This window comes from Oncorhynchus mykiss, chromosome 7, assembly GCF_013265735.2.
Source record: "Oncorhynchus mykiss isolate Arlee chromosome 7, USDA_OmykA_1.1, whole genome shotgun sequence".
Lineage (NCBI taxonomy): Eukaryota > Metazoa > Chordata > Actinopteri > Salmoniformes > Salmonidae > Oncorhynchus > Oncorhynchus mykiss.
In genome coordinates this window covers 18,296,549-18,314,561 of record NC_048571.1, presented here as the reverse complement: position 1 = coordinate 18,314,561, position 18,013 = coordinate 18,296,549, and the positions used below count along the sequence as shown (strand labels likewise).

Below are 18,013 nucleotides of genomic sequence, written 5' to 3'. Positions count from 1 at the left end.
GGGACAACGCAGCCATCATACCACTCAGGAAGGAGACGTGTTCTGTCTCCTAGAAATGAACAGACTTTGGTGCAAAAAGTGCAAATAAATCCCAAAACAACAGCAAGGGACCTTGTGAAGATGCTGGAGGAAACACGTACAAAAGTATCTAACATCCACAGTAAAACGAGTCCTACATCAACATAACCTGAAAGGCCGCTCAGCAAGGAAGAAGCCACTGCTCCAAAACCTCCATAAAAAAGCCAGCCTACGGTTTGCAACTGCACATGGGGACAAAGATTGTACTTTTTGGAGAAATGTCCTCTGTTCTGATGAAACAAAAATAGAACTGTTTGGCCATAATGACCATCGTTATGTTTGTAGGAAAAAGGGGGAGGCTTGCAAGCCGAAGAACCCCATCCCAACTGCTTTTCTGCAGGAGGGACTGGTGCACATCACAAAATAGATGACATTATGAGGCAGGAAAATTATGTGTATATATTGAAGCAACATCTCAAGACATCAGTCAGGAAGTTAAAGCTTGGTCGCAAATGGGTCTCCCAAATGGACAATGACCCCAAGCATACTTCCAAAGTTGTGGCAAAATGGCTTAAGGACAACAAAGTCAAGGTATTGGAGTGGCCACTACATAGTCCTGACCTCAATCCTATAAAAAAAATGGTGGGCTGAACTGAAAAAGTGTGTGCGAGCAAGGAGGCCTATACATCTGATTAAGTTCCACCAGCTCTGTCAGGAGGAATGGGACAAAATTCACCCAACTTATTGTGGGAAACTTGTGGAAGGCTACCCGAAATGTTTGCTACCAAATACTAATGGAGTGTATGTAAACTTTTGACCCACTGAGAATGTGATGAAAGGAATAAAAGCTGAAATAAATCATTCTCTCTACTATTATTCTGACATTTCACATTCTTAAAATAAAGTGGTGATCCTAACTGGGTATTTTTACTAGGATTAAATGTCAGGAATTGTGGAAAAACTGAGTTTAAATGTACTTGGCTAAGGTGTATGTAAACTTCTGACTTCAGGTGTATGTATCAGATTACATTTTATTTCTCCGACCATAAACGTAAAAATCCACTCAATATTTTTTCAGCTTCTCTGACCCATTAAAACGTTTTACATATCTGTGGGTCATGGTGTGTCTTCACTTGCTATTTAATTTGCTCCACTAATATCTTGTAGACGAACTCCATTCAGTCAAAAAAAGATTAACTTGTGTCTCATTTTTCTACACCCTAGGCCTAGTAGCTTTCTCTATCTACAAAAAATAAATGCTAATGCCATTTTGAACACGAAAATGTTTCATTCCAAACTACGTCTTATTCATTTGGACATAAAATAATCTATTAATTTCAAGTGAACAGGAATGCCCTTCTTTCCTAGCGTGATGCTTCTCGTGTGAGCATAGTAAGAGGGAGTGTATCACCAAGGGTTTGACAAAGGTTTCTGTGTGTGGATAAAATAAGCACTTGAGGTATCAATCTCTCTCAGAGTTAAATCAAGTTAAAACACACAGATCCAAAGGCCTTAAAGGGTAAAGGGGGGGACCCCCTGTAAGAAACCATTCCTTTCTGAATCTCTGGCCAATGTGCTTTTCAAACCAACAGTACATGTAACTATTATGCCTTGATCACACCAATAGTGTCATTGCTCAAAATAGTATGCAGCATCATCTGGATATGCGTGCAACGAAAGTTCAACATTCAACTTCTGCTACCACGTCTGTCAAGCTGTCTACGCATACAGTTTGGCACATACGTTCAATAAATCCAACGTATGCCCCACACAGAACACACTGCAAATGCCTCTGCAACGCAATGCTGCAAGGCAAACGCAGCATTACATTGGAAACGAATGTACTTCTGATGTACCAAAATGCAATGACGCTGTCCGTGTGATTGGGGCGTTAGTCAGTCATAGTAGGCCTGATGTATGTGTGGCAGGACAAGCAAATACATAGTTGTTTTTTAAGGCCCAGTGCAGTCAAAATTAAGATTTTCCGGTTTTATATATATTTCCACAATATGAGGTTGGAATAATACTGTGACATTTTTTAAATTACTATAATGCCCTATTAGTGTAAAAGCTGTTTGAAAACACTGACTGAAATGTCAGCCTGTTTTGGTGGGATGGAGTTTTGGCCTTCCAAATAACATGGACCATAACGTTTAATGCCAACCGCGGGAAAAAAACACCTAAGAAGAAAGGCATCGATTTTTGTCCAATTAGGAAGAGGATGGCAGCCGCAGGGAAATACTTGGGTTTGCGAGGTTTTACTGCAGAACAGTTGCAGGGAGTGTTGATTGGTTGTGTTCTGTCGCCCCAGACCATAGTAGGATTAGATAGGGTAAATAATGGAATACAGTGTTTTTTTTAGTGTTTTTTGGCAGGATACATTTTCCTTTTCCCCAATTGTATAATAATGTATCACAAATAACTTAATGTAGGTTGGCTGTGAATAGCCTCACACTCCAATACAGTAGGTGGCAGTGCATGAACCTGAAATCGGACGCGATCCGCCAAAACAATCCCAAAGAATAAGAATAAGAATTAGGAAGCGACACTTCCGCTATACCATGCAAACACTGTTCTCACTTCCTTTTCAGTTTTTAGGTGTCCTGTCGTGCTGATCTGCTATGCGTGGGCTACAGCGATAATAAGTTAACTTGTTAGCTAACTTGCCCCTTGAGGGATAATTGTTGCATCCAAAATCTCCTACTCACATAACCAAATTGCACATAAATATTTAGGACATGCCAAACATCGTGCTTTTCAGCGGGAGCTCCCACCAAGACCTGTCACAAAAAGTGGCTGATCGCCTAGGACTGGAATTGGGGAAAGTGATAACGAAGAAATTCTCCAACCAAGAAACATGGTAGGTTTCGTTTTTTACGCATTTATCGTCTGCATTTAGATACGTGCATGATTATCTAATTGATCTGCTGAGCTAGCCTATCAAGCTATCTGGTGCTGGACGTTAATTTACTGCAGCCTGGGTCATGCATACACGTGTGCGCAGGAGTAGTAAGTTTGCTACGCTAACGGCACTGAATAACGTTAGCTTGCTGCCGTTATTACATCAACACCTAATTTGGAAAGTTAGTTATGTAATCCCATGGTCACGCGTGCTGGTGTTCATTGTTGAGTCGTAACTTTGCAAGATACACCATGCTAGCTAGTTTGCGAAAAGACTCACGTGACTTAATAATAGCGAACATAGTTCAGGTAAACAGAACCAACTACTGCAGCAACAGAGAACGAGGCCACGTTCAGTAGGAAAACGTCCTGAAACGTTGCAGATAAAGTGGGTAACAGGTTTCTGCCAGTAACCAAAAACCCGCCGGTTTGAACCCCCTGCACCGACTAGGTGAAAAATCGCTCGATGTGCCCTAATTGTACCAGTAAGTCGCTCTGATAACATGTAAAATGTATACATGTGTGTTATCCAAATTGTTTCTATAATTATTCGCCCTGCTGCAACCCCAGATTCAATCTCTGCCTAAATAATGTCATGCACTTAAACCTAATTGCACCTGTCGCTCAGTATAAGATATACATAATTTTCCTGATCTGTATTGTTCCAATATTGTTTTGCCATGCTGCCACCCCTGGTTCCATTTTAGCCTAAATGATGTCATGCACGTAATCTAGGTTCATTTTCAGCAAGCTGACCTAATTGTTCAGTAGCGATGGTAACTACATAAACCCGCTCTGGTGCATGTAGACTTTACAATACTCGCAATATGATGCAATGGGTGTGAGTGAGTACACTGCACTGCCCCATGAACCAAGGTGAGCTACGGTCTCCTATTGATTTTTTAGCCTAGCTTCATTACTTGTCCCCTATGTGCAATAGTGGGTCTTTGTCAGCTATATTAATACAATGATCTGCTTTAGAATTTGTGGGTGCTTTTGGATACGGTTTGGCCTGATAGTGGGAGTGAGTACAAGGACACAGATAAATGAGATATTATTGTGGGATGTCCTCCTTGCAAGGATGAAAAGTGGGAGCAAGTACATAGTATTGAGTAGATGATCTGACATGATATATGATATAGTCTTATACTCAGCTGGCCCCTCCCTGGATTTTGTGTTAAACGCTCAACAACAAAGCTTTCTCTGCCCTTAATCTTGTTCTGAACACCTCCAAAACAAAAATTGTAGAGAGAGAGAGAGAGAATATAGAGTTGGATTTTTTGGCAGGTACATATGCAGGATGCTACTCTCCACAGCATGGCCTTTGTTCCAGATCAAAACTCCTAACCTACAACCTCTTTTTGACCAAAATTAACTGGATAGATTTCTGCTTCCAGTGTTTTCTTTTTCCAAGTCTAGCAAACAAAGAGCAGAGACCTGAGGACACCATCCAACCTGGAACTGCGCTCCTAGACTTGAAAGGACAGACCAGATACAAATTCAATTAACTCGAAGGTTGTTGGGCTTTTGGCCCAACAAATGTCAGGAGTCTTTGAAGCGTCCTCTGAAGCCCCCTCCTGCTGTTCAGTCCATTCACTGGCATTTTCTACAAGAAATCTGCCTCCTGAAATAAAAGCTTCTCCCAAGTGGGTGTGACACCTACTCCTGTTGCCTACTGCACTGCTGCTTGGATTCCACCTGGCGATCTGTTCACCGTGTGCTCTGGCCTGTCTCCCCTGTCTGGTACAGGCAGTTTCACCACACTCACCCCTTTCTCCCGAGCTTTCACTCGCCTCCAGCACACACGCACTGTTTGGGCGAGTGACTCTGAACTTACAATGGCTACCCCCCTCGTTATATTACAAAAAAATATTGTGCATTTTGCAATTTGACTCATGCATACTTTGTTGACTACAAACTTTCTTTACCCAACCGTGGGACAGACTGTTTGTTCCCACACTCGGGACTCTGACTCTCTATTGGTTACACTGACTTTTGGCCTCCCATCCTATTCCATCCACCTCTCGTCGGCTTTGTATTCATGTTACCTGATAGAATTGCTGTACAATATGATCTTGTTGCCATCTGATACACATTCAGATGTCATAAATTAGCGCTGCAGAGCTCTCTCCCTGTGCTATGCCGTGCCTTGATTGTATTGCTGTTGATGATATTTGGAAATGTGCATGTACACCCTGGCCCACCTACTGTTGCTAGCCCCAATTCTGACTTGTGCTCTGATATTTGCTTCACTGGTTGCTGAACTCGTGAAAGCCTGGGTTTTTCGCATGTTAACACTAGAAGCTCATGACCTAAAATGGATAAATTGAAAATGTGTGTTCACAGATCCAATCCAGATGTGTTGGTCATTACTGAGACGTGGTTAAGGAAATGTTTAGCATACTGACTTTCTGGTTATAACCTTTTTTGGCAAGACAGATCTTCCAAAGGCGGGGAAGTGGCAATCTTTACCAAGGATCACTTTCAGTGCTCGGTTGTCTCTACCAAGTCTTTCCCTAAACAATTTGATTTTCTGGTTTTAAGCATTAAGCTTTCAAATAGCTCTTTGTTGGCTGTTGCTGGGTGCTATCGTCCTCCATCAGCACCGGCCTGTACCCTACCTGCCCTAAGATCTCTCCTGGCCGGAATTTGTCCTGCTAGGTGACCTAAACTAGGACATGCTTAAACCACCTGACCAAGTCCTAAAGCTTATGGGACTCCCCAAATCTTTCTTATATTATCACAAATCTCACAAGGTATGACTCCAAACACCCAGAAAGGGCTACTCTCCTCGATGTTATCCTCACAAATAATCCTGATAGGTCTGGTGTTTTCTGTAATGACCTTAGTGATCACTGTTTTACAGCCTGTGTTCGTAATGGTTGCTCAGTGAAACGACCTGTCCTGATTTGTCAGACGCTTGCTAAAAAAATAAATAATGAGCAAGCCTTCTTTCATGAACTGGCCTGTAAAATGGTATAGAAATCAGCTTGATCCCCTTTCGAAGACGCTTGAACCTTCTTTTTTTTATATTTTCAGTGATATTGGTAACAAACACGCCCCCATAAAGAAAATGACAATTAAAAACAGGTTCAGCCCCTGGTTTGACCTTGATCTTGCAGAGTTACTCCACCTCAAGAATTGCATTTGGTGAAAGGCTCGGCACACGCATACTCAGGCAAATGAAAAATAAGTGTACTCGGGCAATCCGGAAGGCCAAAGTTAGTTACTTTAAGGAGCAGTTCTCTCTCTGTGGGTCTAACCCCAAGAAGTTCTGGAAAACGGTTAAACAACGTACTTCTTAATTTTTACTTAGCCTTTTCAAATATAGTTACAATCAGGCCTATTACCGTGAACTCCAGGAGCGTTGCGGCAGAATCTGCGATGGCCAGCAGCGGGAGGAGGGTCAGGAACAGGTCTGTCATAATTATTTCATCAAACAGTGTGCTTAAAGCATCAGACAAGCTCAGTGCATATTGTTGATTTATTAACTTAGGGTGTACCAATATATGGGAAGAATACAAGTTTAAAAATTTTCGCCTAATCGATTGGTTGAAAGAACACGTTCGACCACATTTCTTAAATATACTCTGCGACAGTCCTAGTCTATACAGTAGCGGTGGGTCTCGCGTCTCCTCACGTCGTGCCTCTTCTGGGTGGTTCAGATAGGTAGACCGGCTGTTGCATTAATTGCCTCTCTTGGTCAGATGTGAGCACATGACTCCAGCGGAGGCAGGGAAAGGGGGGTTGTCCTGTCGGGAATGTTTCAGTTGTTGACTTGTTTTGAAGCCTGCAACTTGTGGAGAGATGGTGTGTGTGTGCCCTGATTTCCCAGAAGTCTGCTTTTCCACACGCACTTTCAAATAAGAGTTAGTTTGTCAACGTTAAGCTCGTTCTGGTCACTCCAATTTACTGCACCAGACCTCCATCAGTCCTCCACTGTTGGCGTGCAGTTATGATACTGTGTTGTTGGGAAGTGATTTGTGGTGTTGTATCGTTCATGAGTGAGTAGCAGTTGCCCTTTTTTTCTAAGCATAACTTGTAGGGAGGGATTTGGCCTAGTTAATAAATGTCCATGGCGAGAAGTTTACGATCAGCCTTCTCCGTCAGGGTATACGAGCTATATGCCTAGCGTGGAGAGATAAGAGCAGGGTGATGAGGATGATCTTCTCTACTTCAGTGTGGAGATGAGTGAGCGGTTCCGTAGTGGTAAGAGTTATCCTTTTCCTTAAGGTGACACTAAATTATGCTGCTGCTTCTCTTTGTCAGCGTGGAGATCGGGGAGAGCGTGCGCGGCGAGGACGTCTACATTGTGCAGAGCGGCTGCGGCGAGATCAACGACAACCTGATGGAGCTGCTGATCATGATTAACGCGTGCAAGATCGCCTCGTCGTCCCGCGTCACCGCTGTCATCCCCTGCTTCCCCTACGCCCGGCAGGACAAAAAAGACAAGGTAAGCCTGTTGCCTGCCGGGCTGCTCGCAGGCCCAAAGAAGTCTACGACAATGATTCACCATGTGTGGTGTCCAGTATGTAGTGCAAAACGTAGCATATATACAGTACCAGTCAATAGTTTGGACACAGCTACTCATGCAAGTGTTTTTCTACATTTTGTGCTATTTTCTACATTGTAGAATAATATTGAAGACATCAAAACTATGAAATAACACATATGGAATCATGTAGTAACCAAAAAAGTGTTTTGAGGTTCTTCAAAGTAGCCACCCTTTGCCTCGATGACAGGTTTGCACACTCTTGGCATTCTCTCAACCTGCTTTATGATGTGGTCACCTGGCATGCATTTCAATTAACAGGTGTGCCTTAATAAAAGTTCATTGGTGGAATTTCTTCTTTGTGCGTTGTTGTTGACACGGTAGGGGTGGTATATAGGAGATAGCCCTATTTGGTAAAAGACCAAGTCCTTATTATGGCAATAACATCTCAAATAAACATACGAAAAACTACAGTCTGTTACTTTAAGACATGAAGGTCAGTCAATCTGGAAAATATCAAGAACCTTGACAGTTTCTTCAAGTGCAGTCGCAAAAACCGTCAAGCGCTATGATGAAACGGGCTCTCATGGGGACCGCCACAGAAAGGGAAGACCTGAAGTTATCTCTGCTGCAGAGGATAAGTTCATTTGAGTTACCTGCCTTAGAAATTGCAGCCCAAATAAAAGCTTCAGAGTTCAAGTAACACAGATCTCAACATCAACTGTTCAGAGGAGACTGTGTGAATCAGGCCTTCATGGTTGAATTGCTGTAAAGAACCCACTACTAAAGGACACCAATAAGAAGAGGCTTTCTTGGGCCAAGAAACACAAGCAATGGACATTAGACCGGTAGAAATATATCTGAGGAGTCCAAATTTTAGATTTTTGGTTCCTACCACTGTCTTTGAGACACAGAGTAGGTGAACGGATGAACTCTGCATGTGTTGTTCCCACCGTGAAGCATGGAGGTGTGATGGTGTGTGGAGGCTTTGCTGGTGACACTCCTGATTTATTTCGAATTCAAGGCACACTTAACCAGCATGGCTATCACAGCATTCGGCAGTGATACGCCATCCCATCTGTTTTGCGCTTAGAGGGACTATCATTAGTTTTTCAACAGGACAATGACCCAACACACCTCCAGGTTGTGTAAGTGCTATTTTACCAATAAGGAGAGTAATGGAGTGCTGCATCAGATGACCTGGCCTCCACAATCACCCGACCTCAACCCAATTGAGATGGTTTAGGGTGAATTGGACCGCAGAGTGAAGGGAAAAGCAGCCAACAAGTGCTCAGCATATGTGGCAACTCCTTCAAGACAGTTCGAAAAGCATTCCAGGTCAAGCTGGTTGAGAGAATGCCTAGAGTGTGCAAAGCTGTCAAGGCAAGAGTGGTTACTTTGAGAAGTATCTCTGAATTTGTTTTACACTTTATTGATTGCTATTTCATCGTTTTAATGTCTTCACTATTATTCTACAATGTAGAAAATGGTTTTAAAAAAGGAAAACCCATGTAGTTGTCCAAACTTTAGACTGGTACTGTGTATATAAACATACACACATCTCCTCCTATTGAATGTTTTCCCCAGACACAGTTGATTGGCATGTCATCCAATAACTTCTGTGTTATAACACCAAAAGACATACGAAAAATACAGCCTCGGTCAAATATAGCTGTAGGTTTGAATTAGAGCATGGTTCATCACCTGGGGTGACGTCAGACTTTCCAAGAGGGGAGAAAAGGTTCAGACCACCGCTTATCTGGTAAATGATTCACACACTGTTCCAGTTAATAAAGTAACAAACAGGTTTCCTCATGTAGCAACCCGCAGTTGTTCTGAGGCCTAACCTGTATTCCACCTTTTCTCCCTCTTTCTCTGTCAACCCAAAGACAGTGTATCAAGCACCAGTTACTATCATGAGACCCTAAGCACGCAATCTCTGTTGTGGAGCATATTTAACCTTTATTTAACTAGGCAAGTCCGTTGAGAGAACAAATTCTTATTTACAATGACCGCCTACTCCGGCCAAACTCGGACAACGCCGGGCCAATTGTGCGCCGCCCTATGGGACTCCCAATCATGGCCGGATATGATACAGCCTGGATTTGAACCAGGTACTACAATGACGCCTATTGCACTGAGATGCAGTACCATAGACCCCTGCGTCACTCGGGAGCCTTATTATGTTTTGTAACAAGGTGTAACATGCCAGATCTCAAAGGCCCCTCTAAAGTAATGGCATACTGTAGCCCAGTGTTTCCCTACTCTTGTCCTCCAGTGTAACAGGTTTCAAGGTCATGTCTAGCAGGGATCTTGCTAATGTCAAATTGACGTCATAACTTGCATATTCGAGGTCATGTTGGAGAATCTTTGCAATTTAGCTAACCCTAACCCTTTTCCTAACCTTCATTTAATGTACCTAACCTGCTTTGAAAAGGTCACTTCTGACGTTAGAGGCATCCCATCTAGTCAACCCTGATTCAACTCATTGAGGGCTTGATAATTACTTGACAAGTTGCATCGGGTGTACTTGTCTGAGCCTACAACAAAAATGTGTGCTGCAGGGGTTACTGGAGGTCTGGAGTTGGGAAATACATCTGTAGCCTATACAAACACTCGGATCTACAAGTTCTAGAACAGGACATAACAGATTTCCGACAGAGGGTCTACTTATGTTTGTAAATCAAGTTTAATACAAGGATTTAGACGGGGTATGTTTGCTTATACCAAATGGTGGCTGTTTAATTCCACATGTTGGCCTATCACTGATGTCTTTTCCCCGAGGCATGTTAAATCAATACATGGCACTGTGGAATGTGACCTAGTACAAAATAGATGTTGAAACAAGCGTCCTGCCAGAGTTGAACTTGTGTGTGTGTGTGTGTGTGTGTGTGTGTGTGTGTGTGTAAATAAAGTAACCTGTGAGTTGTGATTTGTCCCCTGAAAACAGAATCTCTACGGTCACCTTGTGCTGCTATTTTGCTACAGATGGCTGTGTGCATTAACCACAGAAGACCGAGATGTCTGTGTTGAACACGCGACAACCTGTAGCCAATCACCATCTGTTGTCTGTCGCCTGACCTGGATTGTGTTCCTTGTGGAGGAGCAAACGATTTAGACTTCACTAGTTATTTAAATCCAGGGCATTTTACTGTATTACAACAATTGTTGTCACACTGAATAATTGAATTGTGTGCTTCGTTTGAAAGAGCCTGTAACTCCCTCTGTGTCCCAGAGTCGTGCTCCTATCTCAGCCAAGCTGGTGGCCAACATGCTGTCTGTAGCTGGCGCCGACCACATCATTACAATGGACCTCCACGCTTCACAGATCCAGGTAGGCAGCATCCAACACATCCCCGTCACAGCAATGCAATTGCAGGGTGCAGTTTCACCTGCCGATAAATTAAGTTATATTCAATTGAAACGACTAGTAGTAGTTGCTACATTTGTTTCATTCCTAGTTAATGCAGTGAAGTCTAAAGTTGTCGCTATGTTTTTGCTCAATATTAGGCTAGTCGAAGAAGGCGGTATATTATCCAAACTTTTTTTTATATCTCTGTCTGTAGGGATTCTTCGACATCGCCGTGGACAACCTGTATGCGGAGCCCGCGGTCCTCCAGTGGATCCGGGAGAACATTCCAGAGTGGAAGAACAGTTGCATTGTGTCCCCTGACGCTGGAGGAGCCAAACGGTAATAACCAATTCCATGTGGCAGGGTCACATGAACCAGGTACGGCTGGTTCTGAGGTCTTCAACAATGTGGCAGGGTCACATGAACCGGATACGGCTGGTCCTGAGGTCTTCAACAATGTGGCAAAGGGACGGGGAAGAAGAAGTGTTTGGACCCGTTCATCTCTCCCTCGTTTAACCCTTTTCATTGGGTGTTTCTTTGTACCTGTCCATCTTCGAGATGACTTATGCCCGACTTCCGGGGGTCATGCCAATGCGGTGCTATTTCAGCTGAGAGCTGACATGCACATCTCATATTTCTTAAATCTTTGTTTTCATTTCCTTGTATTCAGAGTGACCTCCATCGCTGACCGTCTGAATGTGGAGTTTGCCCTCATCCACAAAGAGAGGAAGAAGGCCAACGAGGTGGACCGCATGGTCCTGGTCGGAGACGTGAAGGACCGCGTGGCCATCCTGGTCGACGACATGGCCGACACCTGCGGCACCATCTGCAAAGCTGCTGAGAAGTGAGCCACAGCGACCCCTCACACAGCTCCTAATATCCCCAAAGTTATTCTACCATGGCCTTGCTCTAGGTTATTTGTGTTTGGCTTGTGCTGTCAATAAAAGTCTGTATTTATAGATGGTTGCTATGTAGGTTCATCTGTTGAGCATCTGTTGATCTCAAATCACTGTATGGTTTATTGACCTGAACCCATTCTATCAAACCTAATGAGAGAGATTGTGTAGAGGGTGAGAAGTGATGTGGGGATTGAAAATCATCTCGGGTTGCTTTTTTTTACTGTTTGGACATAGGTGGCCCAAGGGGGGGGGGAAATAAAAATCATTAGCGTTTTCGTTTGTTCCAGTCTCAACCATAGCCCACCTTTCACTCTTCTATTTGATGCTTGTGCCTTTTTAATTTTTCTACTTTGCTCAAATGCATTATTTCAAACACAGTTTCCAAATTACTGTCACTTTTTTAAAAAATTATTACACAACTCATCTCTCTTTCTAGATTGATTGATGCCGGTGCAATCAAGGTCTACGCTATCCTCACGCACGGCATATTTTCCGGTCCGGCCATCGCACGCATCAACGACGCTCCCTTCGAGGCCGTGGTGGTCACCAACACCATCCCCCAGGAGGAGAAGATGAAGTCTTGCCCAAAGATACAGGTACCCCCAGTCCAGATAGGCACTTCCTGTTTTCTCACATGTCCTTCTACCTTTTAGCCAATGAGGAATCCATTTGTTGATACATGCAGCATTTTGCCTCTCCCATGTCTTGAAGCACCTGTAGCTTGCTGCTGTTGTTAAAGCTAACCATTCCAACCAGGATTGATTGGCTGCCCTATAGGTTGCCTGACCTGAGGCACTTGTATATGGCGGTCTGCCATAGAGATGTATATGATGTTGTATTTTTGTGGTCTCCACCAGATCATAGATATAGCCATGATCCTGGCCGAGGCGATCAGGAGAACCCACAATGGCGAGTCGGTGTCCTACCTCTTCAGCCACGTGCCCTTATAAAGGATGGTCACAAGGAAGAGGTCACAATGGCCAATTTAGGCCGTTTCTCTCCTCATGGTCCAATCAGCTCGCACCTTCAGTGGCCACGCCCTCCCGGAAGTCCTTAAACCCTGACGTTTTGGGCCAATTACACGTGAACGGTTCCTAAAGGCCACTCCCACTTTCCCAGCTCCGTTGTTCCGTGTGGAGACCCAAGAAAGAGTATCACCTCTTTGAGACCAGCAAGTTTCTATTTATGCATAATACCATGTTAAGATTTCCTTATTGTTTGTTTTCATTATCATGCTTTGCCACCCAAGGGATCTGGCTGTCATTTTAACCAAAGGTCCATTGCCTAACGATGTTCCTGTTTGTTGTACCTCATTTTTTTGTCCGTTTCACTATAAATGAAAGCATTCCATTGTGTGATGTCACTTCTTGAGTCATCTGACTGTTCTAACCAGCTCTGTGGGGAATCTGCAACGCTGCTGGTTTTAGAGGCAAATTTGTTTCATCAATAGACGCCGATTACGAAATACCAGGGTCCTATTCACTAGACTCAAAACGGTAGCAAACGGGGAGGGACTATCTATCCGATGTTTTGCTACGGTGTGTGCTAATCAATGCCACCCAGGGTTGTTTAGTCATCAACAGCTGATTTTTAATTCCTTTTAACCAGCAACATTTGGTTAGTGTTGGAGTTCAGTTTTTTTCTCAGAAAGATCCAGAGTAGAGGCTGTATTTGTTCAACCAGCAGATACCTACGTAATGTCTATAAGCGTCTAGAATTGTCTCCTTAAAGTCCCAAAATTGTATCATGGAATTCAACTTGCGATATGAGAAAGAATTGTCGTAAGCATTTCCACATGTTCTGACGTTCTAGTTAAAACACTCTACTTTAGTGCCACATAACAAGGCCAAATCTGATTTGCCATTTTAGTTTCCTTCATTTAGTGTGCACCTGGTGGTGCACTCTAGTGACGGACTGGTGTCATTGCAAGGTCTCATGCTCACCTTTTTGTATTTCTGATCACATTTGCTCCATTACAATCTTGAAATTGCTCATTTACTAAAACTCCCAACACCACTTCTAAACTTTTGCAAAACTGGGCAGCAAGAGATATCTGATAGGATTTCGGCAATCGGATAGGATTAAATTAATAGAAGGGGTATCCACATTCAAGTCAACGATACAATTTATATACATTTAATTCGATCCGATAACTTGGAGGAACTGGGGACAGTCCCTCTATCAGGTTTATCCATCTTTTCAAAGGGTGATTGGTCAAACAACCCTCACCCAAAAGGTCACGAATTTCAAAGTTCTACTTTCCCCATGTCTTAAGTGTTTTTTTTTTTGTGTGTGTGTTTTTTCCACCAATTACTTGTAGAGTAAGTTCTAATGTAGGAGGGTAACTCCTCAGTGTTCATTTTCCCCTGTTGTATGCTGAGTGTGCTCCAAAGGCTGTTCAGAATGATTTCGCGGATTGGTTGAAAACTGCTGGCGGACAGGCAGCAACACTTTTGTTTTTTACACCACCCGGGTTTTCATTGACAATAAACGTTGACCGTGACATCTACATAATGCTGACTGTCTTCCTTTCTTTGAGGATCCTCGGATGAATTGTTATAGACAGTACACTGTTGTTTTCCCTATGGGCAGGAGTTATGTGATCCCATTGGAAGATGGGAGTAATTGGGTGGCCATATGAGGAACATGTGTTGCTACTTACGGCACCAGAATCTTGTGGCAGTGCCGTGGGAAAGTAGAGGACCTTGGTTGAACGTTTGTCAGTCACACGTCTTAAAAGGGTGAGTTCACCAAACTAGCCATGCAACACCACCGCCCAACCACCATCTAGGATCAGGTCCTCCTTGACTATGTAATCTTATTAATTGTGATCTAAAATGCAAAACTGGTCCTAGATCAGCACTCCTGGTCTGAGACGCTTTGCCCTGGACTCCCATCCAAGGACCAACCAGGGTGATTATCCTTGTTTAGGCTCAGGCCTAGACACCTGCCAACAAGGGGGATGCGGGATGGTGTGGTTGATGGCTACAGCCATATATAGTATTTCATATATATATGACAGTGACATCTACATACTGCTGACTGTCTTCCATATATATATATATATATAAAATGCCTGCTACCCTGATGGTGGGGGGGGGGTGCTTGCTTGTTACTGCCTTGTCACGTTCTGTATGTGGAGTTAGCAACAGTTAATCAGTAGGCATGAGGACCGTGATGTCAGTTTTGATTTCTTGGTGATGGATAGTGGCTGAAAAGATCCATAGCTGGCATCCACGTGCTTACTAGGTGTTTCATCTGAACCAGGCCAAACTGTCACGTAACCATAACATACTTCACAAAGAGGATAATCGAGAAAATAAGACAAGTGCTATTAGATATTTATTAAGAAATGTGAGTTATAACTACAGATTCTCTTTGCCAGTGGTAATAATCATATGCGTCTGTTTTTATAGAGACCATATGACTACTTGCCCACACCGAGTTAATAGAAGGGACATGTTCTTTGCCCTTTTAGAAATGAGTGCAAGAAAAAGTAACATGATAAATACAATAGGTGGTACATACCTCCGTTTTCCGACAGGTGGCGTCTTGTGCATACTTCTCTCAGCGGTGCCTGAAACTCGGTAAATAAAGTGATTTTAAAAACACATTTGTGAAATTTTGGACACGTATCACGTCTCCATAATTTGTTCAAATTCCCGCCGTTGAAAAAAAAATGAGGTTAAAATGTAATCTAATTTTAATATACCGTTTGTTTAATTTCCAAATCGTTCTTGGATGGGAGCTGTATCGTGACGTCAGACTGTCATTTGCATATTGCTCAGTATATCTCCTATGCTTGCGCAAAGGCGCGACACATTGCTGCAACGCAAAGCCTGGAGAAGTACCACTAGTCAATCAGTCCAACTTTGGTAAGCACTGATATTCATATTCATATCAACTTTAAGGTATTGGTCATATAAAAGTAGGATACCTGATATCTGCTGAAATGCTTCCAGAATAGTGTAACTAACCTGTATTTATCCTTGCGAGAACATTCTAACCTGTACCATGCCAAGGACAAAAGATGCGACTATAAAGATGTTTGGATGGATACAACATCTTAAAAAAAATGTTTTTAAAGAAACATCTAACTAGTAAATAGAAACGAATGGATATGTGTTCTATTTCAGTTTCGCTGTGTAACACTAGCCATATCAATCCATATCCTTTGTTCAGATTAGTTGTGGCGGTGATAGGCTACGGTCAATTGTCTAAATCGTGCGTAATAACATTTGAAATGTGCCTTTTAGATGGTATGTTGTGACATGAATGGGCCTATTTGAGGGAATGTGTACAATTTGGGAGCCGATCTTCGAAGATAAAGCGGATCTGGGCGGTGGTTCTCCAGATTGCGCTGCCCAAGGGAGAGGCGAGTCTTAGACCATACACGTGGAATCAAAGTCTGATAAGCATTGAAGACAAATATAAATACATACAAATACATTTAATATGCTGTATCTTTATACTTTAGCCGTTGATGTGAACGCATGGTTGGTTATGTGTGGCCAACCGCTTTTTCCTCTTTTCGGCGTTCTCAGCATGGGAACGCGTATTGTTATGTAAATGTACATTTTGGGGAATATTAGGCGCCATTCATTGTGGGGTGCGGTTTTGTGCCCCTGTGTGTGACATGGTCCCTGAATTGGGTAACGGGATGTGAGGCAAATTGCACCAGGCTCTGCTTGAGGCGAACAAAAGAATGCAGGCGCACCACTTACACGTTTTGGTCTCGTTGCGCACTTGAGGAACAGCTATTGTGGCTGCAGTGCTGTCTGCGCATATGTTTAATTAAAAATAATGCTTCTCGTTGTGACAGACACTTCGCAATCATGTCTGACAAGCCAAATCTCGAGGAGGTTGCCAGCTTCGACAAGACCAAGCTGAAAAAGACCGAGACACAGGAGAAGAATCCGCTGCCGACTAAAGAAAGTAAGGATGCAGACATTTATGCAATAGTCTGACATTATGATATGACACATGAATACTATATTTTAAACTTAATTAGCATTTTTGAATAGACTTAACCCACTGGGCACACACTGGTTGAATCAACGTTGATTCCACGTCATTTCAATGAAATTCCGGGAACCAATGTGGAATAGAAGTTGAGTTGACATCAGTGCCCAGTGGGATGCATCATAAAAAGGCTACTGTACTGTAGGCCTACTGGTACTCCTATAGAATATAATCCCACCTTTTTCAACGTTAACATTTTGGGTCTAGGCTATGCTACAGTAGACATGATAGGCCTAGGCTAAGTGAAAGACCATTTATACCTCAAGGGTGTTGAGATTTTCATCACTGTTCTTTTGTCTCTCTTTCTCTCTGTCTCTCACTCTGTCCCCAGCCATTGAACAGGAGAAGCAGGCATCGTGAAGACCATCCCTCCGTCATGCACTGTAACCCCCTCCTCCTGCATTGCCTTCTTTTCACTCACTTATTTTTAGCTGTATAACTTGTCAAGAAAATCCACACCAACAACACAAAGCTGCACTGCGATGGATGACCATCCATGTCCAGGCGCTGACCCCACCCCTCCTACCACCTCCACCAATAGAGGAGCAGGCCCTCGCCAGGCCAGGAATGAGGAAGTACTACCAACCAACCAGGGGCGGTATGGTGGACGGGCCCAAAGGTGTGGGTTGTGGTGTCCAAACATCAATACTGGGTAGAGAGGGCTACAGGATGTGGGCGTGGTCTTGGATCTAGGAATTTACATCCCTCGTTCGACATCCAATTTCCTGTGTGGCCTCTTGTCGACCTGGTAACACACGCCTCAATCGTGTCCGGCTTCTTTTATTTCATTTTCGGGAAAAATGCACAACCTTTTTTTGTTTTTACGCTGGTAATATGATTAACATACCCATCGGTTAATACAAGTTTTCTGTCAGATATTTTTTTATCGAACCAAGGATGAAAAAACGGAAACCATCTAGTCTTCGGAGATACTCGTGTGGATTTTATTTACATTGATGTTTTTAAAACGTTATTGTACGATGACCTTTTTTATCAATGTGATTTGGGATAAGCTTTTTTTGTGTTGCACCCTGTCTCTGAATTGTTTAATATTGTAAGGAAAACATATCATTACTGGAAATGAATTCCATGTGTTCTGCGTCGATCAAATTATTTGGAGTTTTCTAAAGTCCCAACTCATGTTAATCTGCCACATACCTTTACCAAGAATGGAAACAGTGAAATGTTGTAATAAAAAAATGTGTTTCTATGAAGTGAATTGCGACATGCTTTCTTTATCCATGCAATTTTTAACATTGAGGGATGCGTACTTAGTGGACCACCCACGTTCTGTGTTTGTCAACTAAGGCCAATTCTCTGGTCTGCCGA

The 18,013-nt window shown here is 43.0% G+C and overlaps 2 protein-coding genes across 2 annotated transcripts; both read left to right on the top strand.

Annotated features, from left to right (window-relative positions):
- Window positions 1-2,567: 2,567 nt before the first annotated feature.
- On the top strand, window positions 2,568-14,171 carry LOC110527434 (ribose-phosphate pyrophosphokinase 2). Its single transcript, XM_021608699.2, has 7 exons — window positions 2,568-2,878; window positions 7,189-7,372; window positions 10,647-10,745; window positions 10,978-11,102; window positions 11,434-11,607; window positions 12,099-12,258; window positions 12,520-14,171. Exons 1-7 carry the CDS (start codon window positions 2,757-2,759, stop codon window positions 12,610-12,612), a joined length of 957 nt encoding a protein of 318 aa, XP_021464374.1. The 5' UTR covers window positions 2,568-2,756; the 3' UTR covers window positions 12,613-14,171.
- Window positions 14,172-16,497: 2,326 nt separating this feature from the next.
- LOC100170202 (thymosin beta) lies at window positions 16,498-17,044 on the top strand. The gene is made up of 2 exons (NM_001129982.1): window positions 16,498-16,597; window positions 17,016-17,044. Exons 1-2 carry the CDS (start codon window positions 16,498-16,500, stop codon window positions 17,042-17,044), a joined length of 129 nt encoding a protein of 42 aa, NP_001123454.1.
- The last annotated feature ends 969 nt before the right edge of the window (window positions 17,045-18,013 follow it).